The following is a 24277-nucleotide window of genomic DNA, read 5'->3' as shown; positions in this document are numbered from 1 at the left end:
AAATTCTAATAGCATAGTATGCTTATAAATGTTCCTAATGAGCTTATATTGTTTTGATATATAGCATTATTTTTTATTATTATATTTGATAATCTTCTTAAACACAATTACTGTATGGTCCACTAGATTTATATGAAATTAAACATCTATTTATCTGTTTATAGGTGTATTAAAATGTAAGAAAGACCGGGCATATGAAAACGGACAACTTTGTGCATTGTGCGTTTTTCCAAAACAATTACAAAATCAGGAAATTCAGAGTATAAAGGATTTTACCTGCTCTAGTCCTATTATTTATTCATCTCTGAAAGCAAACAGCAGTGATGTCAACACTGAAGAGAAAGACAAAGAGCTTGCTCAGTCATATGAATCTGTTGTGGGAAAAATCATACTAAATATGACTGATGAGCATGGGAACAAAGTGAATTTGGATTGTGAAATGAAAAAAACAAATGACTTTAGCAAAATCCATTGGAGTCAACCTCATCCAGAAGAAATTGATATTAATGCCACATTTGCTCTTGATTTAGAATGTCCAATGAATAGAGAGAACTATGAAAAATTATGGAAGCTTATAGCATATTATAGTGAAGTGCCAGCTAAATTGGAAAAAGAACTTATTTTCAGCACAGATCCAAAAGTGACTTACAGGTATAGACAGAACATGGATCATGATTCATATTATTATACTGGTGTTAAAGCGCTGATAATTGCTGACCCATCATGGGTAATGCAGTCATTTATCAGCCTCCAGCTGAACAGAAAGAAGAGCACGGCTAGGAAAGTAACTCTATCTTTCAGCACACAATATTCACAGTCTGTTCATACCAAAGAAATTCGGTATCCAAGAAATAATTGGGTAATGATAGACAAAAATGAAAAAACAAAGACATCAATTAGTGTTGTTAAAGGGGAAGTTTGTCAATTGATATGCAATGTAAAGTCTTCTGAAACTCCTTCTATAGAGTGGAGTCTACCAGATGGAACAAAGTTAAAAGCACCATATAGTAGCCTGGATGGCAGGTTTTCAATATCAACAAATGGTCATTTAGTTATTAAAATGGTAGACATCACTGATTCTGGAGAGTATCACTGCATAGCTCAAGTAAAACATGAAACTGATATACTGGTGTTTAGAGTTGAAGTACAACCACCTGTAAGTGAAGTATCTCAAACAAATATGAAGGTTATTTCTAAAAGTGTTGGCGAACCCATAACTTTGGATTGTAATGTATTTGCAAATCCTGATGCAGATGTACACTGGATTTTACCTAACAACAATGTTATTGACTCATATGCAAATAAAACGAGTGCTTATTTTTTAAATAATGGTTCGTTAAAGGTTTTGGACAGTAAACTTACTGATGGTGGTATCTACAGATGCATAGCTATCAACCAATACGGTACAGACCTTTATAGTTTGCAAGTGGCTATACACAGAAAAGGTTCAGATCAGGTGTCACAACCATCAAAAATTAAAAAGCGACCAGTTATAGTGTTATCAGCAAGACCAAAGCACAATGTGATAGATGATGATGGTGGATCTGGTGAAAAAAATACACAAGAAGAAGCAGATATATATAGTACTAAGGAAAAAGCAAGACTTAGCAAAAATAAAAGTTCTCATATTTATAGAAATAATGGCAAACAAGCCAGAAAAGAGAGAAGGAAAATGAAAACACAGAAAAATGTTGAAATTATTAAAGGAAGCAATATTGCAGAAGGTCGAAGGAAATTTGAATCTAGAAGGAGAATTAATATGGGCAACAATAAAATTGATCCAAAACAATGGGCTAACATTTTAGCAAAGGTCAGAGGGAAAAATATTCAAAAAACTACTGATTCTTCTCCATTGATGACAACAAAAGCAACCACTAAACCCACATTAAAAAAGAAAACCCCGCCTTCTATTGCTAGACCACCACTTGACCCATCAAAAGAATCAGAAATTATTGAGGAAGAAGCATCAGCAGATGGGTCTCACATTAATGAAGATGAATTATTAATTGTTACCTATTCGCCACAAATAACTGTAACACATAATTCCCAGGATGTACCATCATTACCTAAAACTGAAGAGAAAATAAGTGATGATGCACTTGAAAAAAACAATGAAGAATCATTCACTATACAATCGCCTGGACCATTGTTATCATTAGGTACATCAAATCCTAAAATTTCTACTCTTGACGAAGATGTTTCTGTTTATTCAGCCAAAGAAGAGGAAATTGAAAGCTCATCAACTGAGTTGGAAGATAAAGGTATGATGGAATCTATAATCAACACTGTTAACACAGATAGAGCATATCAAACTTCAGTGCCTATCACAAAAGGTCAGTACTTTGTGGATTATTCTACAATTAAAGTGAACAAAATCATTCCTGCAGTCAATACAATGGATATGGTTGATTTAAATGAAGTGGAAAGTTATTCAACTGAAATGGCTACAGTTCACATTGATGAAACAACCCAATATTCTGCAGTAAAAACTGTTACAAAATCTCCATCACCATATGATTTTATACAGTCAAGTATTGCAGAAAATATTGAGAATCAATTCATGCAACACTCAACAGGCACAAACTACAAAACCACTTTACAAAGTAATGCCTTCTTTACATGGGCAGATCATGCATTTATGCCTTCTACAACAACCAGAGAGTATGGAACTACCACTACTATAAAAAACTATGAACAAAACATGCATAACAGAATGGAAAGTATGATACCCAAAGCAAATGTTATTCCCACACCAATTGACACTCCACCTGTTATTGATCCATCAGTCCCTACTACAAATGTACCTATTACAGATGACATGAATCCTTCTATTAATGGTTTAGGTACAACAAAGTACAAAGAGGAGTATGCTGAAAAAACAGAATCTTTTAACAGTGATATTAATGAAAAGAGCATTGTTTCATTTAATAATATAAATACTAATAAGGGATATAGAATTAACAAAGTCAGTGCAATCACTTTTAAAGGCGTTACAACAAAACCTTATGGTTTTTTTACATCAGCAGAAAATGCAATGGTACCTACAACTGATCCTCATAAACTGACCAGTCTTAGTCCTAAACAGGAAATATCAACTTTTATAAATACCCATAGAAAGTTTACCACTCCCTTATATCCAGCAAAAAACAACAATCAGTATCCAAGACGAAGACCAAATGGAAGAAGAAGAATTAGACCAAATCGTTTTAGACATCGCCAAAATCAAGTTGTCCCTACTCTTCCTGGTACAATACAAGCAAATATTGAAACTGTTATTCAGAAACCTAAAGAATCAGTCTCAGAAGGAAAGACACCCATTAAGACACATTTTTCACAAACCCAATTCAGTGATAGAATATTTTATCCCACTACAAATAATGCTATTTTTTCAACAACTACTTTATCCCCTGTAACCAAATTAACTACTAACCCTGCTAGAATGTTGGCATTGCCACCTACAATATCAACAACAGAAACTACAAATAAATATAGCACTGGGCACACAACACAACTCTATACATTAAAGACTGCCATGAAGAATAATGACATAACAATATATAATGTACAAACAACTGAACCTCAGGATAAAACATTTTTTGAGAAGGGAGAACCTGCTGCAAGTACCACTATTGATGAAAATAAGTTGACTCCTGGAAAGAAAATTACACTTCCCTCTTGGGACATATATACAGAATATGGTACCAGGCATCAGCAAGAGAGTACAGATAGATTACATTCAGAAACAGAACAAACAGACAATACAGAACAAGCAGCTGTAACTGAGAAAATAGTATCTCTAACTGATCCTATGAGCACAACCAATAGCATTCTTAAAGATGTCAGCTACACACAGAATATTTTACCAGCAATAACTACAACAAAACAACCAGCCATAACTACTGTTCCGTGGCACCACACAAGAGAAACCACTACCATAGCTAACAGTAAAAGAAATATGCTTTATGAAGCAACAGAAATTGATGATATGGAGACTACCTCTTTAGAAAATAAAAATACATTGTTTGTTTATGAAGGAAAGAAAGAAGGCACAACAAGGCTGATTGAATATATGAAAAGAAATGACCCTGTAAGAATTATGCCAGAAACTACAGTCACAAAGAAAAGTATAACAACACCAGTAGAATATACAGTTAGGCCTAAGCCTGTTAAACCTATTCCAGTTGCACCTGTAACAAAGAAAAGTACTACAAATCTAGTTGAGTATACAATAAGGCCTCAAACAAATAAACCAATTCTAGTAATTCCAGTGACAAAGAAAAGTACAACACATTTAGTTGATTATACAATAAGTCCTCAAACCGCTAAACCAAAACCAGAAACTTTAGTGACAAAGAAAAGTATTACAAATTTCGCTGAGTATACAATAAGGCCAGAACCTGCTAAACCTATACCAGTAGCTCCTGTAGTAAAGGAAAGTTCTACAAATGAATACACAATAAAGCAATTACCTGCTAAAGCTATGCCGCTAACAACACCTTTTTATTCAACCACTACAGGCACACAGAGTTTCTTATTCCACACTACTAAAGGGCTAAAAGAACAAGTTGAATTAATAAATCAAGTGGAACCAACAAAAGCTTCAAGATTCATGCAAACAAGTATTCCCTCTCCAAAACAAAATGACCTGGAGCATATTTCTTTAAATCAAAACGGAATGTTTATAAAGCAAAAACAAGATAATTTGAAGGACACATTTTCTGCAAAATCAAACAATAGTCTCTATTACAATACAAGATTTCGCCATCAGCCTCGATTAACACAGAACAATCAACACCATTCAGCTATTCAACGTCATTACAATCCATTTAGAGGTACCATGAGAACACCTTATTTTGGATCACATGGGCCCTTGCGCTATTTTATTACAAATCCACCAATTTCAATGACAAATAAACCAGAAATTACAGCATATACAGCACAGAGTTTTCAAGAGAGAAAAACAAACACACCTCAGATATCCACAACTACTCCTACAACAACCACCACCACTACAGTAATACCATTATTTAGACCAAAACCAATTACTCCAAGCAGATTTAATCAACAGGGACAAAGAATCCCAACTAGATCATTTGGAAACAATTTGATTACCGAAGGTAAACATATTCCGGCAAGAATTCCTTATCAAGGAAATCCATACTACATGAATCCAAGAATTCAATACCGGTTTAATAGAACTAAAAACTATTTTACATTTACATATAAGCCATTTATTCCAACTCTTTTTGCTCCATCTGGTAATAAAGACAGTGCAAGAGATTCCTTTTCAAAGACAACAACATCAAGTGCTATTATAAGAGCTACAGACCCTCTTGTCCATCTATCAACAACAACTCTAGGGACAACTACAAAAAATTCCTTTACAAAACAACCTAATATTACAACTCCTTCTTATACCATGCAAGCCCTTATCCCTCCTCCAAGCACTTCCATTCAAAACTGGAATACTTATCACCATAATCGCACACCACAAACTGGAACAAATACACAATATTCCAAAGTGAGAAATTCTAATGTTCTTCAACCTCCCGAAAATATTAGACCTCAGAGCAGTAAGCCAAAGATAACAACCACTGATTTTCAATCATTATCTGTCCCATTTGAAATGGATGCTGTTTTTCCATGTGAAGCTGTTGGTGAACCAAAGCCAGTCATTACTTGGACAAAAATTTCCACAGGTAATTAATTCTGTTACATTTATGCATGTTTAAAAACATATGTCTTCCTTTCAAGGGACAGTCTAGACCCAATACATAATTTTGATTATTTATTGTTATAGCTATTTGAAAAATATCAAACATGCACTGCTAAACTCTCATACAAGAAAACAGCTATCTGAGCTTGGCACCATTTTCAGCTGCTAACAAACAATCGTTATTTAAATGTTTCATGTACTTCTTTACACACTTATAGATGTGGAACCTATTGCAAGATGCTTGACTGTTATGTAATAAGTAATAAAGAAGCATTGGGTCTAGAATGTCAATTAAATCCTTTTTTTTTCTTGGACATCATTGATGTGTTTTTAAAATTCAGTTTAAACCCCTATACATTTTTCATATATTTAGGACACAACAAATACGGTATATTAATGATGTTTCACTCTAAATACACAATGAAAAAAAAATATTTAGATAGATCAGCAATTAATCACTGCATTGCAAAAGATTTGTATATTAAATAAATTATGTAAGAACATTTACAAATGTCAATTTGTTACCAACATTTGTGTTGGTTTTAAGACCAGATACACCCCTTGAATTACCTTGAATATTATATATCATATCTCCCTTGTTGTGGCAAATTACATTACACCAACAGAGCTGTGACCAACTGATCCCTTGGGAATAATTATGCACAAATATTCTAGTTTATATCATTTAACAGCTTTCAATTAACCTTTTAAAACTCAAATTTAATGTGTTAAATAATAATAATTTCATGTATACTTTTCAGATTACTGTACATTTAATTTTTTTTTAAAGTAAATCTGTTTTATCTTTACAATATTCTGTTTCACTTTTATTTTTTTAAATTAAAGAGACATGATAAAATGTTTTGATGTACTACAGCATTTTATTATTGCACTATATGTAGAGCGCTTGGTGTTTAATCCCTATAGAGTGGTTGATCAAATAATAAAGTCACAAGTACAGCCTCTGATTGGCTGATTGGTCATGTTCAGACTGGTAGTTCTTTCTGAAGGTGACATTAGCATGGGTTAAACATATAGTTATATAAAAGCTATAGTACAATTATAAAATACTCAAACATTTTATTAAATTATTGCTTGGTTATGTCCCTTTAAATTACAAAAATACCATCATTGTTCCATAGTAATATAACTAGTTAGATCATTGTATATAATAGAAAGCTTAGCTTAATCTCATGTTTTGTTTGATTGGTTATTCTGTCTACACTAAATATATAAAATGATCAGTACCTCTGAGTCATGCAATAATAAAATGATATAATAAGTTTGTATGCTTTATAATAGGTGCAGTCATTTCAAAAAATACAAGAATGCAACGCTTTGAAGTCTTGGAGAATGGCACGTTGCACATCCAGAATCTCCAGCTACAGGATCGTGGACAATATCTGTGCGCAGCAGAAAACCAACTTGGTACTGATAAGATGCTTATAACACTTACAGTTGTTGCCCAGCAACCTAAAATATTAGGCTCCCGTTATAAAGATGTTACAGTATATCTCGGGGACATAGTTACAATGGATTGCAATGCTAGTGGGGTTCCATCTGCTCACATTTCCTGGATTCTTCCAGACAGAAAAATAATACGGACTGTTTCTGCTACAGAGGGACGAGTTATGCTCTTCAATAATGGAACTTTGTCCATCAAGGATACAACCTTTACTGACAGAGGAATATTTAAGTGTGTTGCCAGCAATGTAGCAGGAGCTGATAGTTTGACTGTGAGAGTTCACATAGCTGCATTACCTCCTATTATTCAACAGGACAAAATGGAAAACATCTCCATTCCTCAGAGCCATAGCATATATATACATTGTTCTGCCAAAGGAGCTCCATTGCCCAGTATACGCTGGGTACTACATGATGGCACACAAGTCCGCCCATCACAACTTGCAAATGGGAATGTATTTGTTTTTCCAAATGGAACACTTTATATTCGTAATATTTCACCAAAAGATAATGGAAAATATGAGTGCATCACAGTTAATATTGTGGGCACTGCTAGGAGAACAGTCATACTTGATGTCAAAAAGTATTCATCTAATGCCAAAATTACTGCAAGCTCGCCTCAGAAAACAGATGTAAGTTATGGCAGTACCCTGCGCTTAGACTGCTCTGCAGCTGGTGATCCATGGCCAAGAATACTGTGGAGACTTCCTTCTAAACGCTTGGTGGATTCATTCTTCAGGTAATTTTTGTTGTGTTTTTGTCAGTTACATAAAATATATTTTGCAGTAACTTTATATGAATAGATTTCCTGATTTAAAGGAACATAGTACTCTCTTCCCCCTCTCATTTATATGAGAGCAGCAATTACATTTTTTCATTAAAAAAAGTGATTAATAAAATAACAGGTATTTCATGATTGTGTACAGTTGAGTCCTGGGTTAACTCCCAGGAGCAGATTTATCAAGGCTCGAATACATCCTTATGCATCTATTTCCACACGAGCCTTGAGAAGACTGCTGCTCCTTAACTCGTCCGCCACCTCTGAGGCGACAGACAGCAATCAGCCCAATTGGCCACAAATTTGAAGGGGGCGACATTGCACAAGCATTTCACTAGAAATGCTTGTGCAATGATAAATGCAGACAGCGTATTCTGTTGGCATTTATCGATGTGCGGCTGACTGGTTTATTCAGCAAAGAAACACACACACCAATTTTTTTTAATAAATATATATATAATTTTTTATTTATTTATTATTTATTTAAGAAAAGAGTAACACAAAAAAGTGAAGCACTGCAATATATTTGAAACATTCTCTTTTAGATGGAACATTTTATTTTTAGCACAAACAAAGGAAATATGGATTTTTGAGTTTTTAATGAGTTAAAATTTGAGCAAATTGTTTCACACTTTATAAGCCAATAACAAGATTTTAAACAACCCTTGCATGGGGTAAAAGTGTGCTTGTCTACTGCTCCATAGGAATCCAATGCAAATGATGTAACCTGCAAATGCTGTAAATCAAGTAGTTGGTCTAGGCAATTTACAACATTTTGAAAACCTAATTTCCAGCTTTTGCCTTCTGGCCTCTCTGGGAAGCTTGGGACAAGGTACAATTTTTTCACAAATTCAAGAGATGTCTAACTTTCAATTCTATATCATGTCTATTGTCATGTATAAATATTTATTTTGCGTATCTAGATTAATTTATTAGCCACTAAAATGATCATTTCTTTCATGTTAGCCACTAAAATTATAATTTCTTTCATGTAAGTGGCAAGAGTCTATGAGCTAGCGACGTATGGGATATACATTTCTACCAGGAGAGGGCAAAGTTTCTCAAACCTCAAAATGCCTATAAATACACCTCCCACCTCACTCATACCTTAGTTTTACAAACTTTGCCTTCTTGTGGAGGTGGTAAAGCAAGTTGTGCTTGATTTTCTTCTGTGATAGGCACTTCTAAGCATATTGAAGCCCAGTTCCTCTCAAAGTACAGTGTTTGTGAAGGGAGTATTGCCTAACGATGTCATGTTTTCACCTATGGGAAATCTATTCTAAGGCTCTCTGTAATTGGTCGCAGAGATTCATCTCTGCCTCCCTTTGCAGATCAACATTATACTCCTCTACCATTACCTCTGCTCTATATATCAAACTGTCAGCTATGTTTGGCACTTTATCTTATATAGTTTTAAATGTATGTTGTATATATTTGCCATGAGTCAGGTCTGTGTATTTTCCTTTGCAGTCTAGACATTTTCAGCTTGGGAATTATGTTTTATGGGAGTTTTTGGCTTTCCTGGGGTTCCAGTTAATTATAACTTGAAGTCTATTTTTTCAAAAATTTTGCGGGCTTAGGCTCGCGATGACGCAGAATGTTACTTTTTATTGCAACATTTTTGGTGCGTAGATTTTTGGTGCAAAGTTCTGTCTGCCATTATACAAGTCCTGTTATTTCTTGCAACTTTCTTGTTGCGAGGTTTTTTGGCGCAAAGTTATCTTTGGTGTCAAAAGTTTTTTGCTCTGCATTTGCGTAGTTTTTGGCGCCTTAAATTTGTTATATAAGTCTCTCCCTCTTTTTGCTCTCTGCTCTTATTTGATCTTAGAGGGCTAGGTTGCTTGCTTTTGATTTTACTTTTGTATAAAAAATTTATCATAAGCATTTTTTCCCATTCCTGTACTGCTATTTGAGGAAATTGGATATTTTGTTTAAATGTCATTTTTTCTTTTTTGTTACATTTTGCAAGATGTCTCAGACTGATCCTGCCTCTGATGTTTCTGTAGAAACTAAGCTGCTTGAACACAATTCTACCAAAGCTAAGTGTGTATGTTGTAAATTAGCTGATCTTACTTCTTCAGCTCAAATATGTAGCACTTGTTATAAAAACTATTACATGCTGATAATGTTTCTATAAGTACAAATACATCTACTGTTAAACCTTCACAGTCAAATGTACATGATATTCCTGTAAATATTACAGATTATATTGCTGCAGCCATAAAGAAGGCTATGACTGCTATTCCACCTTCAACTAAATGTAAAAGGTCTCTCCTTACTTCTCATAAATCTGATGAAGCCTGTATTGATCGTCAGCATACTGAAGTATCTTCTGCTGATGAGGATTTTTCTGACTCAGAGGATCCTACTTCAGAGTCTGAAATTGATAAATCAACCTTTCTTTTTAAGATTGAATATATTTGTTCTTTATTAAAGGAAGTATTGTTTACTTTGGGTATTGAGGAATCTAGTCCTCTTGATAACAAGAATAGCAAACGTTTGAATTCTGTTTTTAAAACGTCTGAGGTTGTCCCTGAAGTTTTTCCTATTCCAGATGCTATCTCTCATATGATAACTAAGGAATGGTCTAAACTTGGTGCTTCTTTTAACCCTTCTTCTAGGTTTAAAATGTTTTTGGTTGGACAGTTTAGCTTAACAGTTAATTGATCCTGAATTGTCTAGCTTTGTTCTTTTACTTCAACATGCTAATCATTTTATTTGTGATGCAATATTTGTTGTCATTAAGATTGATATTAAATCTATATCTTTAGCTATTCTTACTAGAAGAGCTTTATGGCTTAAATCTTGGAATGATGATATGGTGTCTAAATCTAGAATACTATCTTTATAATTTCAGGGTAATCATTTATTTGGTTCTCAATTGGATTCTATTATTTCCACTATCACCGGGGGAAAGGGAGTTTTTCTGCCCCAAGATAAGAAATCTAAGGGTAAATTTAAAGCTCCTAATTGTTTTCGTTCCTTTCGTCAGAATAGAGAACAAAAAATCTCTCCTTCCCCTAAGGCCTCTGGCTCTAATTGGAGACCATCTCCGAATTGGAATAAATCCAAGCCTTTCAAAAAACCTAATCCAGCCCCTAAGACTAAATGAAAGTATGGCCCTCAATCCAGTTCAACTGGTGGGGTGCAGATTGAAATTATTTCAACACATTTGGACAGTCTCTGTTCAGAACCAGTGGATTCAGAATATTGTTTCTTAGGGGTATTGAATAGGCTTCAGAATAAGACCTCCCATGGGAAGATTCTTTCTTTCTCATGTTCCAACAAACCCTGTGAAGGCTCAGGCTTTTTGCAAATGCATTTCAGACCTGGAGCTTTCAAGGGTGATTGTTCCAGTTCCTCTGCAGGAACGGAGTTTGGGTTTTTATTCATATTTATTCATTGCCCCAAAGAAAGAAGGTTCTTTCAGACCAATTCTGGATCTGAAATTTCTAAATCGTTTTGTAAGAGTTCCAACTTTTAAGATGGTGACTATAAAGACTATTCTTCCTTTTGTTCAGCAAGTTCATTTCAGGTCCATAATAGACTTACAGGACGCTTATCTTCATATTCCGATTCATCCAGACCACTAGCATTTTCTGAGATTCTCTTTTCTAGACAAGCATTACCAATTTGTCGCTCTTCTGTTTGGCCTAGCGACAGCTCCGAGAATCTTTTCAAAAGTTCTCGGTGCCCTTCTATCTGTAATCAGAGAGCAGGGTATTGCGGTGTTTTCTTTATTTCTTTATTTGGACGATATCTTGGTACTAGCTCAATCTTTTAATTTAGCAGAATCTCACATGAAACAACTAGTGTGGTTTCTTCAAAGACATGGTTGGAGGATCAATTTACAAAAGAGTTCCTTGATTCCTCAGACAAGGGTCACCTTTTTAGGTTTCCAGATAGATTCAGTGTCCATGACTCTTTCTCTGACAGACAAGAGACAAATGAAGTTAGTTTTAGCTTGTCTAAACCTTCAGTCTCTACCATTCCCTTCAGTGGTTATGTGCATGGAAGTTTTAGGTCTCATGACTGCAGCATCTGACGCAATCCCCTTTGGTCGTTTTCATATGAGGCCTCTACAGCTTTGCATGTTGCACCAATGGTGCAGGGATTATACTCAGATATCACAACTGATATACTTAAATCCCAGCACTCAACTATCTCTGACTTGGTGGTTGGACCATCACCTTGTTATTCAAGGGGCCTCATTTTTTTCATCCTACCTGGACTATGATCACAACAGATGCAAGTCTTACAGGTTAGGGAGCTGTCTGGGGTCTCTGACAGCACAAGGGGTTTGGAAACCTTAAGAGGCGAGGTTACCAATCAATATTTTAGAACTCCGTGCTATTTTCAGAGCTCTTCAGGCATGGCCTCTATTGAAGAGAGAGCTTTACATTTGTTTTCAAACAGACAATATCACAACAGTGGGATATGTCAATCATCATCAGCAATGAAAGAAGTATCTCAGATACTTTCTTGGGTGGAATCCAACTTTTGACAAACATCTGTGATTCATATTCCATGTGTAGACAATTGGGAAGCGGATTATCTCAGCCGTCAGACGTTACATCCGGGGGAGTGGTCTCTCAATCCAGATGTGTTTTTTTTCATCTTGTACAGATGTGGGGTCTTCCAAAAATAGATTTGATGGCCTCTCATCTAAACAAGAAGCTTCCCAGATACCTTTCCAGGTCCAGGGATCCTCAGGCAGAGATGGTGGATGCCTTAGCAGTTCCTTAGTTTTACTGACCTGCTTATATTTTTCCACCTCTGGTTCTTCTTCCAAGGGGGATCTCCAAGATCATAATGGAACAATCTCATGTGTTTCTGATAGCACCAGCATGGCCTCACAGGTTTTGATATGCGGATCTTGTCCGGATGTCCAGTTGCCAGCCTTGGCCACTTCCTTTAAGGGCAGACCTTCAGTCTTAATGGCCGTTTTTCCATCAGGATCTCAAATCTCTAAATTTGAAGGCATGGAAATTTAACGCTTAGTACTTAGTCATAGAGGTTTCTCTGACTCAGTAATTAGCACTATGATACAGGCTCGCAAGTCTGTTTCAAGAAAAATGTATCATCAGGTTTGGAAAACCTATATTTCATGGTGTTCCACTCATAATTATTCCTGGCATTCTTTCAGAATTTGAGCAAATGTAAGCAAGGTAGTCTTGAGAAAGGCCTGCACAAGGCTGAAACTAGTTGAAATTGATTAGCTGCTGCTGGACTGTTTTCCTTTTAGAGCACAAACATTTTAGCATATGAGCCTACCTTGGTTTAGCTTTTAACTAAGAGTACCGAGAGAACAAAGCAAAATTGATGATAAAAGTAAATCAAAAAGTTTTTTTAAAATGACATGCCCTATCTGAATCATGAAAGTTTATTTTTGACTAGACTGTCCCTATATATATATATATATATATATATATATATATATATATATATATATATACACTGTACAGTAGAAAATGAATATCTATATTATTTATCTCAAGCAAACAAAGTGCCATTTTTAGTAGTAGAGTATTTGTATGTCTTTTTATTAATATACTGGCTAATTGTTTGCTTATTATTATTACTGTTAATCATATTAATTATAATCATAAGCAATGTATTGTTGCACATATTTTAAAATTAAAAAGAAAGATTCACATCACCAGAATTAAATACATGTGTTACTTCAACCCATTAAAGACATTTCATAAAAATACTTGCATTTTTTCCATCACTCCATTTAAACAGAAACAGAGCCTTGTTTTGTTTTTATTTCAAAACAATATATTTTTTTTAGTAGACAACCCAATGTATTGATATAGGCCCATTTTGGTATATGTTATGCCCTTTCACTGCCAAATGCAAAATATTAAATTGTTTTTTAACTTTTTCACAAACTTTGGGGTTTTCACTGAAATTATTTACATACTGCGTATGCAGTCAAAAAATAAATGATTGTAAAAGTTTCTTTGGGATCTCCTTTATTCAAAAATAGAAGTCATGCTGGGCTTTGTCATTGGTTTCTGGGATTTAGAAGGCTGCTAATTGCAGCTTCTGAAATTCCTGACAGTAAAAAGGTTAATCAGGTAGCTTGTAAGGTTAAGTTTACTGTAGTGTAGAGATTACCCTCCCACCTGATACCTCCCACACCCTGATCCCTACCTGATCTCTCTTAAACAGCTCTCGTCCCTCCCTCACCCCCCACTTGTCACCACCATTTTAGGTACTGGCAGACCGTCTGCCAAAGTAAAGTTTTAGTGTATCTTTTTTTCTGCAGTGAAGGATTACCCACCCACCTCCCTGATCCCTCCCAAACAGCTCTCTATCCCTCTCCCCTCTAACTAGTGTCCGCCATCTTAAGTACTGCCAGCTGTCTGCCAGTACCCTGTTTATATAAATTTATATAAAATCTTTTTTTTCATTTTTTTTTTAAAAATAAAGCAAGAAGTGTTTAAACGGATAGTCTACCTGGAAATTGTTATTGTTTAAAAAGATAGATACTGTCTGCCTTTATTACTCATATCTGTAAAAAGCTGACATGAAAATAATACCTGAACATCTCTATGTAAAAAGGGAAGATATTTTAACAACACAATTTTGTTCAGCTCACCAGGGTAAGTGCTCTGTGAACAGTTAAACACTGCTGTCCAGTTGATAGTGGAAAAAAATAACAACAAAAACAAATTAAAAAACAATAGCCAATCAGCATCATAAGTGCTTTGCTGTGTTCTCATGAGATTTCACTGAAATTTTGTGAGATTTCATGGTAAACTTCCTTTAACTGAATAGGAAAATAAGATGACTATGCCTGTACATGCCAGATGCACACTCCCTTTCAAGTCCTGAGACTAGCATTCTAATTAGCTGCTTAAAGTTTCTTTACAATGGGGTGAGAATACTTAAGAAAATGTGAGGTAAATATCTTCCTTTTTTACATAGAGATGTTCAGGTAATATGTTCTAGTCAGCTTTTTACAGCTATACTGCATCACTTGCAAATGCTTCAACATTTGGTTATCATGTCCCTTTTACTTAAAGGGACACTGAATCCAAATTTTTTTCTTTCGTGATTCAGATAGAGCATGCAATTTTAAGCAACTTTCTAATTTACTCCTATTATCAATTTTTCTTCGTTCTCTTGCTATCTTTATTTGAAAAGAAGGCATCTAAGCTTTTATTTTGGGTTCAGGACTCTGGACAGCACTTTTTTATTGGTGGATGAATCAGCAAGGACAACCCAGATTGTTCACCAAAAATGGGCCGGCATCTAAACTTACATTCTTGCATTTCAAATAAAGATACTAACAGGCCCATTTATCAAGCTCCGTATGGAGCTTGAAGGGCCGTGTTTCTGGCGAGTCTTCAGACTCGCCAGAAACACAAGTTATGAAGCAGCGGTCTAAAGACCGCTGCTTCATAACCCTGTCCGCCTGCTCTGAGCAGGCGGACAGGAACCGCCGGAAATCAACCCGATCGAATACGATCGGGTTGATTGACAGCTCCCTGCTGGCCGCGAGTCAGCAGGGGGCGGCGTTGCACCAGCAGCTCTTGTGAGCTGCTGGTGCAATGTTAAATGTGGAGAGCGTATTGCTCTCCGCATTTAGCGAGGTCTTGCGGACCTGATCCGCAGTGTCGGATCAGGTCCGCAAGCCCTTTGATAAATGGGCCCCTTAGAGAATGAAAAAAAAAAATTATAATTCGAGTAAATTAGAAAGTTGCTTAAAATTTCATGTATAGCCCACCAAAAACCGTAATTTTTTTGAGTGGGGGATTGACGTTGCGTTACAGGTTTAAATGCCTGCGGTATAGCTATACCGACATGACTCCCAGTAGCGACGTTACTGCTTTTATGCTGAAATTGCCATTTTTTCAGCGTTAAAAGCCACAATGCAAAACTCGTAATCTAGGTGAATGTGAATAAGATGTTTTACAGAGACAATTCAAATGTAATCTAAAGGGTCGTGGAATGCAAACTTTAGACTTTTATGATTCTTTTAGAGTGTGCAAGTAAAAGAAACACTAGGTAGCATACTTCTTTTATGAAGCTTACCTCTTTCTTTTGGTATCTTTTGTTGAATTGTAGCTTCTTTGCACGACAGTATGCTGAGATAAGTTCAAGAAAGAGCACATGTTTTGAGTACTATTGCCACACTGTCCTGTGCCTACCCCAGTATGCTGTCATGGCAAAAAGCTAAGATTAAAAAATAGTTACAAAGAGAAAAAGGTAAATTTGATATTAGGAAGTAATATGGAAGGTTTTATTTTTTGAATGTTATATTTTGAATAATTTATTTTTATGTTTAACTTCCATGTCCCTTTAAGTATTTCTCATTAGTGTAACACAGAAGCAGCTTTAGAAAATGAAAATAAATCTAAAAAATGTTTCTGTAATAACACCTGATGACATCAAACATCTCTATTCTCTCTTTTAAATATTGTCATATATTATCTGAAGTAGGTAATGAAACTTTTTAACTGCTAGAAAATAAACCGATTGAAGAGGTACACAATTATATCTGTAAAGCATAAATTTAATCAAGGCTAATTTGTAAACAGAGTCTATCATCTAGGTGGGAATGGAATTATTCTTATCTCATTAGATCTTTCTTTATTTGTTATGCGCTTATGTTAATACATGGTTGTCTTTTTTATAATTACCATTATAAATTATAGTAATATATGTCCACCATTTTCTATCCCTATCATGCCAACAATTTCAGTTTTCCTATTCTATATGTTTAAAGGTCTGATCATTTTCCCACTAGTACTTCTTGGTTGTCCAAATAGAAATAGTTGGATAAATAGAAACATAAATATTGATGGCATAAGCCCAGCAAGTCTGCCCAACATTTCCTAAAATGTTTCCTAGTAGTATAGCCTTATGCTTATCTCTGGCATTCTTAAAGTCCCTCACAGTGCTTGTCATTACCACCTCTTGTGGAAGTTTATTCCATGAATTAATCACCCTTTCTGTAAAGAAGTTCTTCCTCAAATTGCTCCTGAATCTACTACCCTTCAACTTAAAGGGACATAATACTCATATGCTAAATCACTTGAAAATGATGCAGTATAACTGTAAAAAGCTGACAGGAAAATATCACCTGAGCATCTCTATGTAAAAAAGGAAGATATTTCACCTCACAATTTCCTCAGCTCAGCAGAGTAAGTTCTGTGTAAAAAGTTATACTCAGCTGCTCCCAGCTGCAGGTAAACAAATTTTAAAAAAATGAAGAAATGAACAGCAGCCAATCAGCATCAGCAGTGCTGAGGTCATGAACTCTTACTGTGATCTCATGAGATTTGACTTAACTCTCATGAGATTTCATAGTAAGCTTCTTTTACCTGATTGGTGAAATAATATGAGAGTGCACGATGCTAGTCCCTTCAGATGTCCCAGGACAAACACACTAAAATGCTGCTTAGAAATCCTTTACAATGGGAGGTGGCTACTGAGGAACTTTTGAGGTAAAATATCTTTCTTTTTTACATAGAGATATTCAGGAGATATTTTCTAATCAGCTTTTTACAGCTATGCTGCATCACTTTCAAGTGTTTAAACATTTGGGTATTATGACCCTTTAAGATCATGACCCTTTGTTCTTGAATTTTTCTTTTTGTGAAAAATACTAACAGCCTCTGCTTTACTAAGCCCTTAATATACTTGAAAGTAACTATTATATCACCTCTTTCCCTTCTCTCCTCTAAGCTACACATGTTTAGGTTATTGAGCCTCTCCTGGTAAGTTTTATTTTTGAGACCAAGTACCATTTTAGTAGCCCTTCTTTGCACAGATTCCATTTTTTTTATTATTCTTCTGGAGAGATGGCCTCCAGAACTAAATACAATACTCAAGATGAAGCCTAACTTTACAATTTCTTCTGCAAATACCTCTACCAATATAACCAAGCATTCTATAACCAAACATTCTACTGGCCTTAATTCATTATAAATAATATTTCCCATGTCCCATTCCTCATTTATAACAATTAGTAAAGTGTCATTGAGTCCAAAATTACATTTGGATCTTTCTTTCCTAGATGCATACTTATTTACTTTGCAGTGTTCATTTTTAGATCCCAGTCTTTTGTCCAATCCTCCAATTTAAGTATATCACTCCCCCTCCCCCCCGGAATATGTACTCTATTACAAATTTTTGTATCATCTGCAAACAGTCATACTTTCCACTGTAGCCCTTTCTGATACCATTGATAAATATATTAAACAAATCATGCAGCTGAACCGACCCCTGAGGAACACCACTAGCCCCCTCTGCTGCATGTTGGGTGGGACGGTGTCAAATGCTTTGCTGAAATTTTTATGTAATACATCAACTTCTCCACCCTGGTCTAATACTTGTGTTACATATTTAAAGAAGTTAATTAGATTAGTCTGACATGATCTCCCTGAAATAAAACCATGCTGATTTTGGTCCTCTAATTTGTTTGTCTTTATGTCTTTAAGTCGAAATTATTTCTACCCTACTGCCCTTTTTATGAAGAGGTACTACATTCACACACCTGTCAATAGTGACTGAACAAACAGATCAGTTAATGGGACAGCTAGCAAAGATCAAAATTCCTTTAAAACCCTTGGATGAATATTATCAGTATCCACTGACTTTTTTGTACATTTTTTTTTCAATAGAAAAATGCTTTGTTAACATAGGGTATCTAACACTTGTTTATTTTCTCTTTAATAGTTTTGATGCCAGAATCAAGACCTTTGCAAATGGCACATTGATTATCTATTCTGTTACCGAAAAAGATGCAGGAGACTATTTATGTATGGCACGGAATAAAATTGGAGATGATTATGTGGTGCTTAAAGTGAATGTAATGATGAAACCAGCAAAAATACAGTACAAAAATGAAGTTGACCACAAGGTTATATATGGTGGAGATCTAAAAGTAGATTGTATAGCTACTGGAGTTCCAAACCCAGAAATATCATGGAGTCTTCCTGATGGAAGTATGGTCAATAATGTTATGCAGTCAGATGATAGTGGCACACGGACAAGAAGATATCTTGTTTTCAATAATGGAACTTTGTACTTCAATGAAGTAGGAATGAAAGAAGAAGGTGACTACACATGTTATGCAATAAATCAAATTGGACAAGATGAAATGCGAGTCAGCGTGAAAGTGGTAGCAGAAAAGGCAATAATTAAAAATAAGACATATTCTACTGTTAATGTACCATATGGAGATGTTGTCACAGTCCCATGTGAAGCCAAAGGAGAGCCTGTTCCCAAAATCACCTGGCTCTCTCCTGCAAATAGGCCTATACCTGCATTATCAGACAAGTATCAAGTTTACAAAGATGGGACTCTTCTTATACAAAAGGCACAGCGATCTGATAGTGGAAACTACACATGCTTAGCACAAAATAATGCTGGTGAAGACAAAAAGATTGTCCATATACAAGTAAATATCCTACCACCTAAAATCAATGGATATTCTAATAAAATAGTCACTATTAAAGAGAATGCAATGAAAGATTCACACATACAGATTGACTGTAAAGCTGAAGGTATACCTTCACCACGTGTTATGTGGGTATTTCCAGAAGGAGTCATTCTTCCTGCACCTTACTATGGTAACAGGATTACTGTACATCGCAATGGTACCCTTGAGATAAAAGTTTTAAGAAAATCCGATTCAGTACAGTTGGTGTGCATTGGACGTAATGAAGGTGGAGAAGCTAGGTTAATTGTACAGCTGACAGTTTCTGAACCAGCAGTGAAGCCTGTATTTCATACAGAAAATGAAAATATTGTTGTGGCTGAGGGCCAAGTGGTAAATCTTAATTGTTCTCCTGAGGGAATACCTGAACCTATGAAAATATGGATTCTTCCAAATGGAACAGAACTTCAAAGTGGCAATCATCTTCATAGATTTTACCATAAACAGGATGGCATTTTGTATATTGGTACTGCAAGTATAGCAGATGCTGGAACATATCGTTGCAGAGCTACAAATATAGCTGGATTTGCTGACAAGCTGGTCAATTTGCAGATTGGTCATAAACCACAAATGAATAATCGTTACAATAACTTGGTGAGCATAATTAATGGTGAGACTTTACAGCTTCACTGCACTACACATGGAACTACACATCCACATATCACTTGGACCTTACCTAGTGGTGTTGTTCTTGATGGTCCCCAATCTAAGGGACGTTTTTCTCTCTTGCAAAATGGGACACTTGTAGTCCGGGAGACATCTGTTTATGACAGGGGATCATATGTATGCAAAGCAACAACTCAATATGGTTCTTCAACAATGAACGTTCCTGTAATCATTATAGCATACCCCCCACGTATAACCACTAGTCCAGCACCTGTTATTTATGCAAGACTTGGAAGTTCCATTCAGTTAAACTGCATGTCAATTGGAATACCTAAAGCTGAAATAACATGGGAACTACCAGATAAATCCCATTTAACCGCTGGAGCTCAATCTCGCTTATATGGAAACAAATTTCTACATCCTCAGGGGACATTGGTCATTCAGCAGCCATCACAACGGGATGTAGGATACTACAAATGCACAGCTAAAAACATTCTTGGGAGTGACACAAAAACTACATATTTACATATATATTAAATGCTTTAATGCAGGTAAAATGCCCAAGACTGCTACAGGAGTGCAAAGTATACTGTGTCCTTATTTGTAAATTAACTTTTATTTAAATAATTCTGTTGCTCAAAACCATCAACTCCAATAACGAGGTATATCTCCAAGAATTACCTAAAAAAACATATTTATCTTTATACCACAAGAAAACCCAAAATATAAGTAATAATTGTGTGAAATAATTATTTGCATTATCTGTTAGATTTAATAATAACTAAATCACAAAGGGACACATCAAATCCCTATAATTCATTTTATTGGAGCTTTTAAATCCCTATAATTCATTTTATTGGAGCTTTTAAATATGTATACATTCATTAAGAACAACCAGAGGCAGCTGTATTAATTTGTATACTGAGGAGAACCCAATTCATTTTATCATTCTCTATTATTTCTCTCAACCTAATTTGTTTATATGTATTAAAAATGACTCTCTTTTTAAGTCTATCATACTATCAAAACAATAATCTTATGAATCATAATCCCTAATATAAAGTAATAAAAGCAATACATTCTTCTTGTGGGACACCTCATGTACCTGGAACCTTAACATTTATTTAAAAAATAGCTGACTTTTTTTCAGACACTCACATCTCACAGGGGGTTAGGGTTTTAAAATTTGTTAGTGAAGATTGCGACTGATAGAACTAGCCAGGTCTGAAGATAATCTTGGAGTCTTCAGTAATAAAGGGCTATTTATTAGATGAAACGTTAAGAGCTAGCATTATAAATTTATTTTTTCTAATCATATTTTTCCCTCCTTTAAGATGGACCCATCTCTGTCAATCAATGGTGCAAATTGCATTTTGTTTAATGACCATCCTATATACAAGAACAATCTTGATTGTGCTTGATACCTAAAATGAAAAACACTCACTGGCAATTACCTGAAGGCAAAGGGAAGATTGAAGTAATTAAAAATAAAATGTATTGTTATAGGGATTAATGTACAAGAGTTTGATCTTGTATAAAACTTTAGCTGAGATTACTTTCATTGAAGAGTCCTCTAGTACTATAATAATTATTTAGAGAGAGCTATAAGTGTAAAAAAATAAAATGATCTGCTTTGTTACATCATTCTAATAGTTTTCATCATTAAAATAGTTTTTTCAGTGTGTGCATAACCTTTTCAAATTAGTTAGCTACATAATCAAAGTTACTCACCCAATGAACTCCTGGGTATCCCTGGGCAGGACATGGATTGTGATTGGTGAATATACATATATATAAATATATATATACAACTGATTGGCTGACTGACTGTGTTCTTCTCAAGAGCAGCAGTGAGGTGCACCTAAGCACAAAACTTAAACTATGTGTTTAACCCCTGCAGAGTGAAAAAGATTCATTTTTAAAATAAGTTATCTATTTATACACATTTATATAATTTTAATGTCATGTAAAGCATTCTTTAATTGCAACAAGTCTGACATGATGTGACTGGATTTTGTAAATGATAGAAAATAATTTATATAATTATTGAACTTCTTTTCCTTAGTTTAAAGATTTTACATCAATATAATCAAATTCTGCTTAATTTGATGGGTCTAATGGAGGAGATTGTGAAACTTTAAGTGATCTGCAATACAGGGGCCGATTTAACAAGCTGTCAATCGGCCCTAATGCAGCTGTTTCCGCGTAAGCCTTCAGGCTTGCCGGAAACAGCAGTTAAGAAGCAGCGGTTTTTAGACCGCTGCTCCTTAACTCGTACACCTTCTCTGAGGCTACGGACATCAATCCGCCAAATCGTATATGATCAGGTTGATTGACACCCCCTGCTAGTGGCCAATCTGCAGGGGGCAGCATTGCATAAGCAGTTCACCTGTCGGCATTCAGCAATGTCTGTCGGACATGATCCGCTGAGCAGATAATGTCAGACAGACACTTGATAAATTGGCCCCACAGTATGACATTGGCTTTAAATGCACCTTACTACCAAAAAAGTATTAATTATACAAATATGGCTGCAATATTATGGGCTAGATTACGAGTGGAGTGCAAAATTGTGCTTTCACAAGCAAGATATTTGCACTCCACTCAGTAATACCAGCGCATGCAAATGTGCGCTGGTATTACAAGTTAAGTATACACACATATTAACACATACAAATATATGTTTATACTGTAAGCATTTACATATATATTTCAAGTAAAAACATAGTCCCCATAGACAACAATGTAAAGACACTTTTCAGTGCCCCACATCACCTCACTTTCACTCCATATAACTGCTTCGTGCAATTATTCTTTTATTTTTTTTTAAAAAAGATGCTCATATATTTAATTAACCAGAGGTCAGAGCTTAATTACATTTAGTGAAAAGTGTTACCGCGAGCTCGCTGTATCATTAACCAGCCAGTTGTAATGGCTGGCTATTTAACATGTGCCTGAAAATGGGCAAATTTCCCCCTTTATGGGCGCACGTTAAAATAGCTCTCCTATTGTAATCTAGCCCTATGTGTTTTAAAATGCAGTTATCATCATTGTTAACGCATTCTATTCTTGAATATCTGTCTCGAGCTATTCTGTTGTTCGCAAAATTATACATAGTGATTTTTCAGTGTGTTTTAGTCAAGCCATCTCATTTCAACCGGGATTTAACTAAGGAAAAAGTTGTTACTCTGCAAACAGATAAAGAATGTCAGTGCTTCCTGTACATTTTTATATATTACTAATCTTACCATGAGACAAAAAATACTAGATCTGTCTCATTTTCATAAATTATTGGTCTTTAAAAGACTTTTGCTGCAAACTGTGTTTTATATTATGACGATCATTGTACTGTACATTTTATATTAAATAATATTTTCCAAACAATTTGGGTGTTTGCACTTATTGCAAGAACATAAAAATGACACATGGTTGAGATTTAAGCTTTTTTAATTAAAAAGGGGTTGACATTTATATAACATTATTGTTGTTGTAACAATAATCACTTCTTGAAAACCTGGGTAATCAGATACAGCTACTTTGCCCCTATCCATGATCTGATTGATGACATCACTGCATAACATCATATAAATATCCACAATCTATAGATTTTTTTTTATTATTTGTCACTGTGCTTGAAGAAGACATTACTGTTTCAGACATAAAAAAACATTGATTAAAAATAGAATACAAGAAGGCAAGAAGTCCATGCATTTCATCTATCATAGTTTTGTGTTTTTATAATAAATAAACCTGACAAAATAATTGAGAATAACACTTTTAAAAAGCCTTCTCATTTAACTACAGGCATATTATGGCTTAGGCCAACAAAGCCCATGCCTAAGGGGGCAGATTTGGGGAAGATGGGGGGAGGAGCAACACTTTTTGCAGCATTTCAGCTTGAGCAGCTCTGGAACCTGGTGTTAGTATCCTAGAAAGGGAGGCACTTTTAAAATACTAACATTGGGTGCAGCTTCAGCCTCAGGACCGAAAGTGCTGCAGCCTTAGGAATATGCACCACTTCCTTTTAACTAAAGCTTCCCCAGCCTTAGATGACAGCAGGGGCCTCAGGACACACAGCCTGTCACTGGTATAGTTACAGCTATGACAATAACATCTTCAGTTCACCTGCTGTTTCCCTGCAAATAAATACCATAGAGCTGAAGACACCAGGCGCAAGCAGGGGGTGGCAGAAAACAACAACAGTAGGTTCAGTTTCATCCTCAGGACTGAGAGTGTTGTGGCCATAGCTGTTTAG

General features: G+C 35.3%; 1 protein-coding gene across 1 annotated transcript in view; it reads left to right on the top strand.

Annotated features, from left to right (window-relative positions):
• MXRA5 (matrix remodeling associated 5) overlaps positions 1 to 23406 on the top strand; it is an 88860-nt gene extending 65454 nt beyond the window's left edge. Inside the window, exons 5-7 of the mRNA XM_053706443.1 lie at positions 165 to 5699; positions 7019 to 7919; positions 18654 to 23406. Of these exons, the coding sequence (XP_053562418.1) occupies positions 165 to 5699; positions 7019 to 7919; positions 18654 to 20559 (8342 nt within the window). The 3' untranslated portion in view covers positions 20560 to 23406. The remainder of the gene's footprint in view (positions 1 to 164; positions 5700 to 7018; positions 7920 to 18653) is intronic.
• The last annotated feature ends 871 nt before the right edge of the window (positions 23407 to 24277 follow it).

Source organism: Bombina bombina, chromosome 3 (assembly GCF_027579735.1).
Source record: "Bombina bombina isolate aBomBom1 chromosome 3, aBomBom1.pri, whole genome shotgun sequence".
In the NCBI taxonomy this organism is placed as follows: Eukaryota; Metazoa; Chordata; class Amphibia; order Anura; family Bombinatoridae; genus Bombina; species Bombina bombina.
The sequence above is the reverse complement of the archived record's forward strand: the minus strand, read 5'-3'. Positions and strand labels throughout refer to the sequence as shown.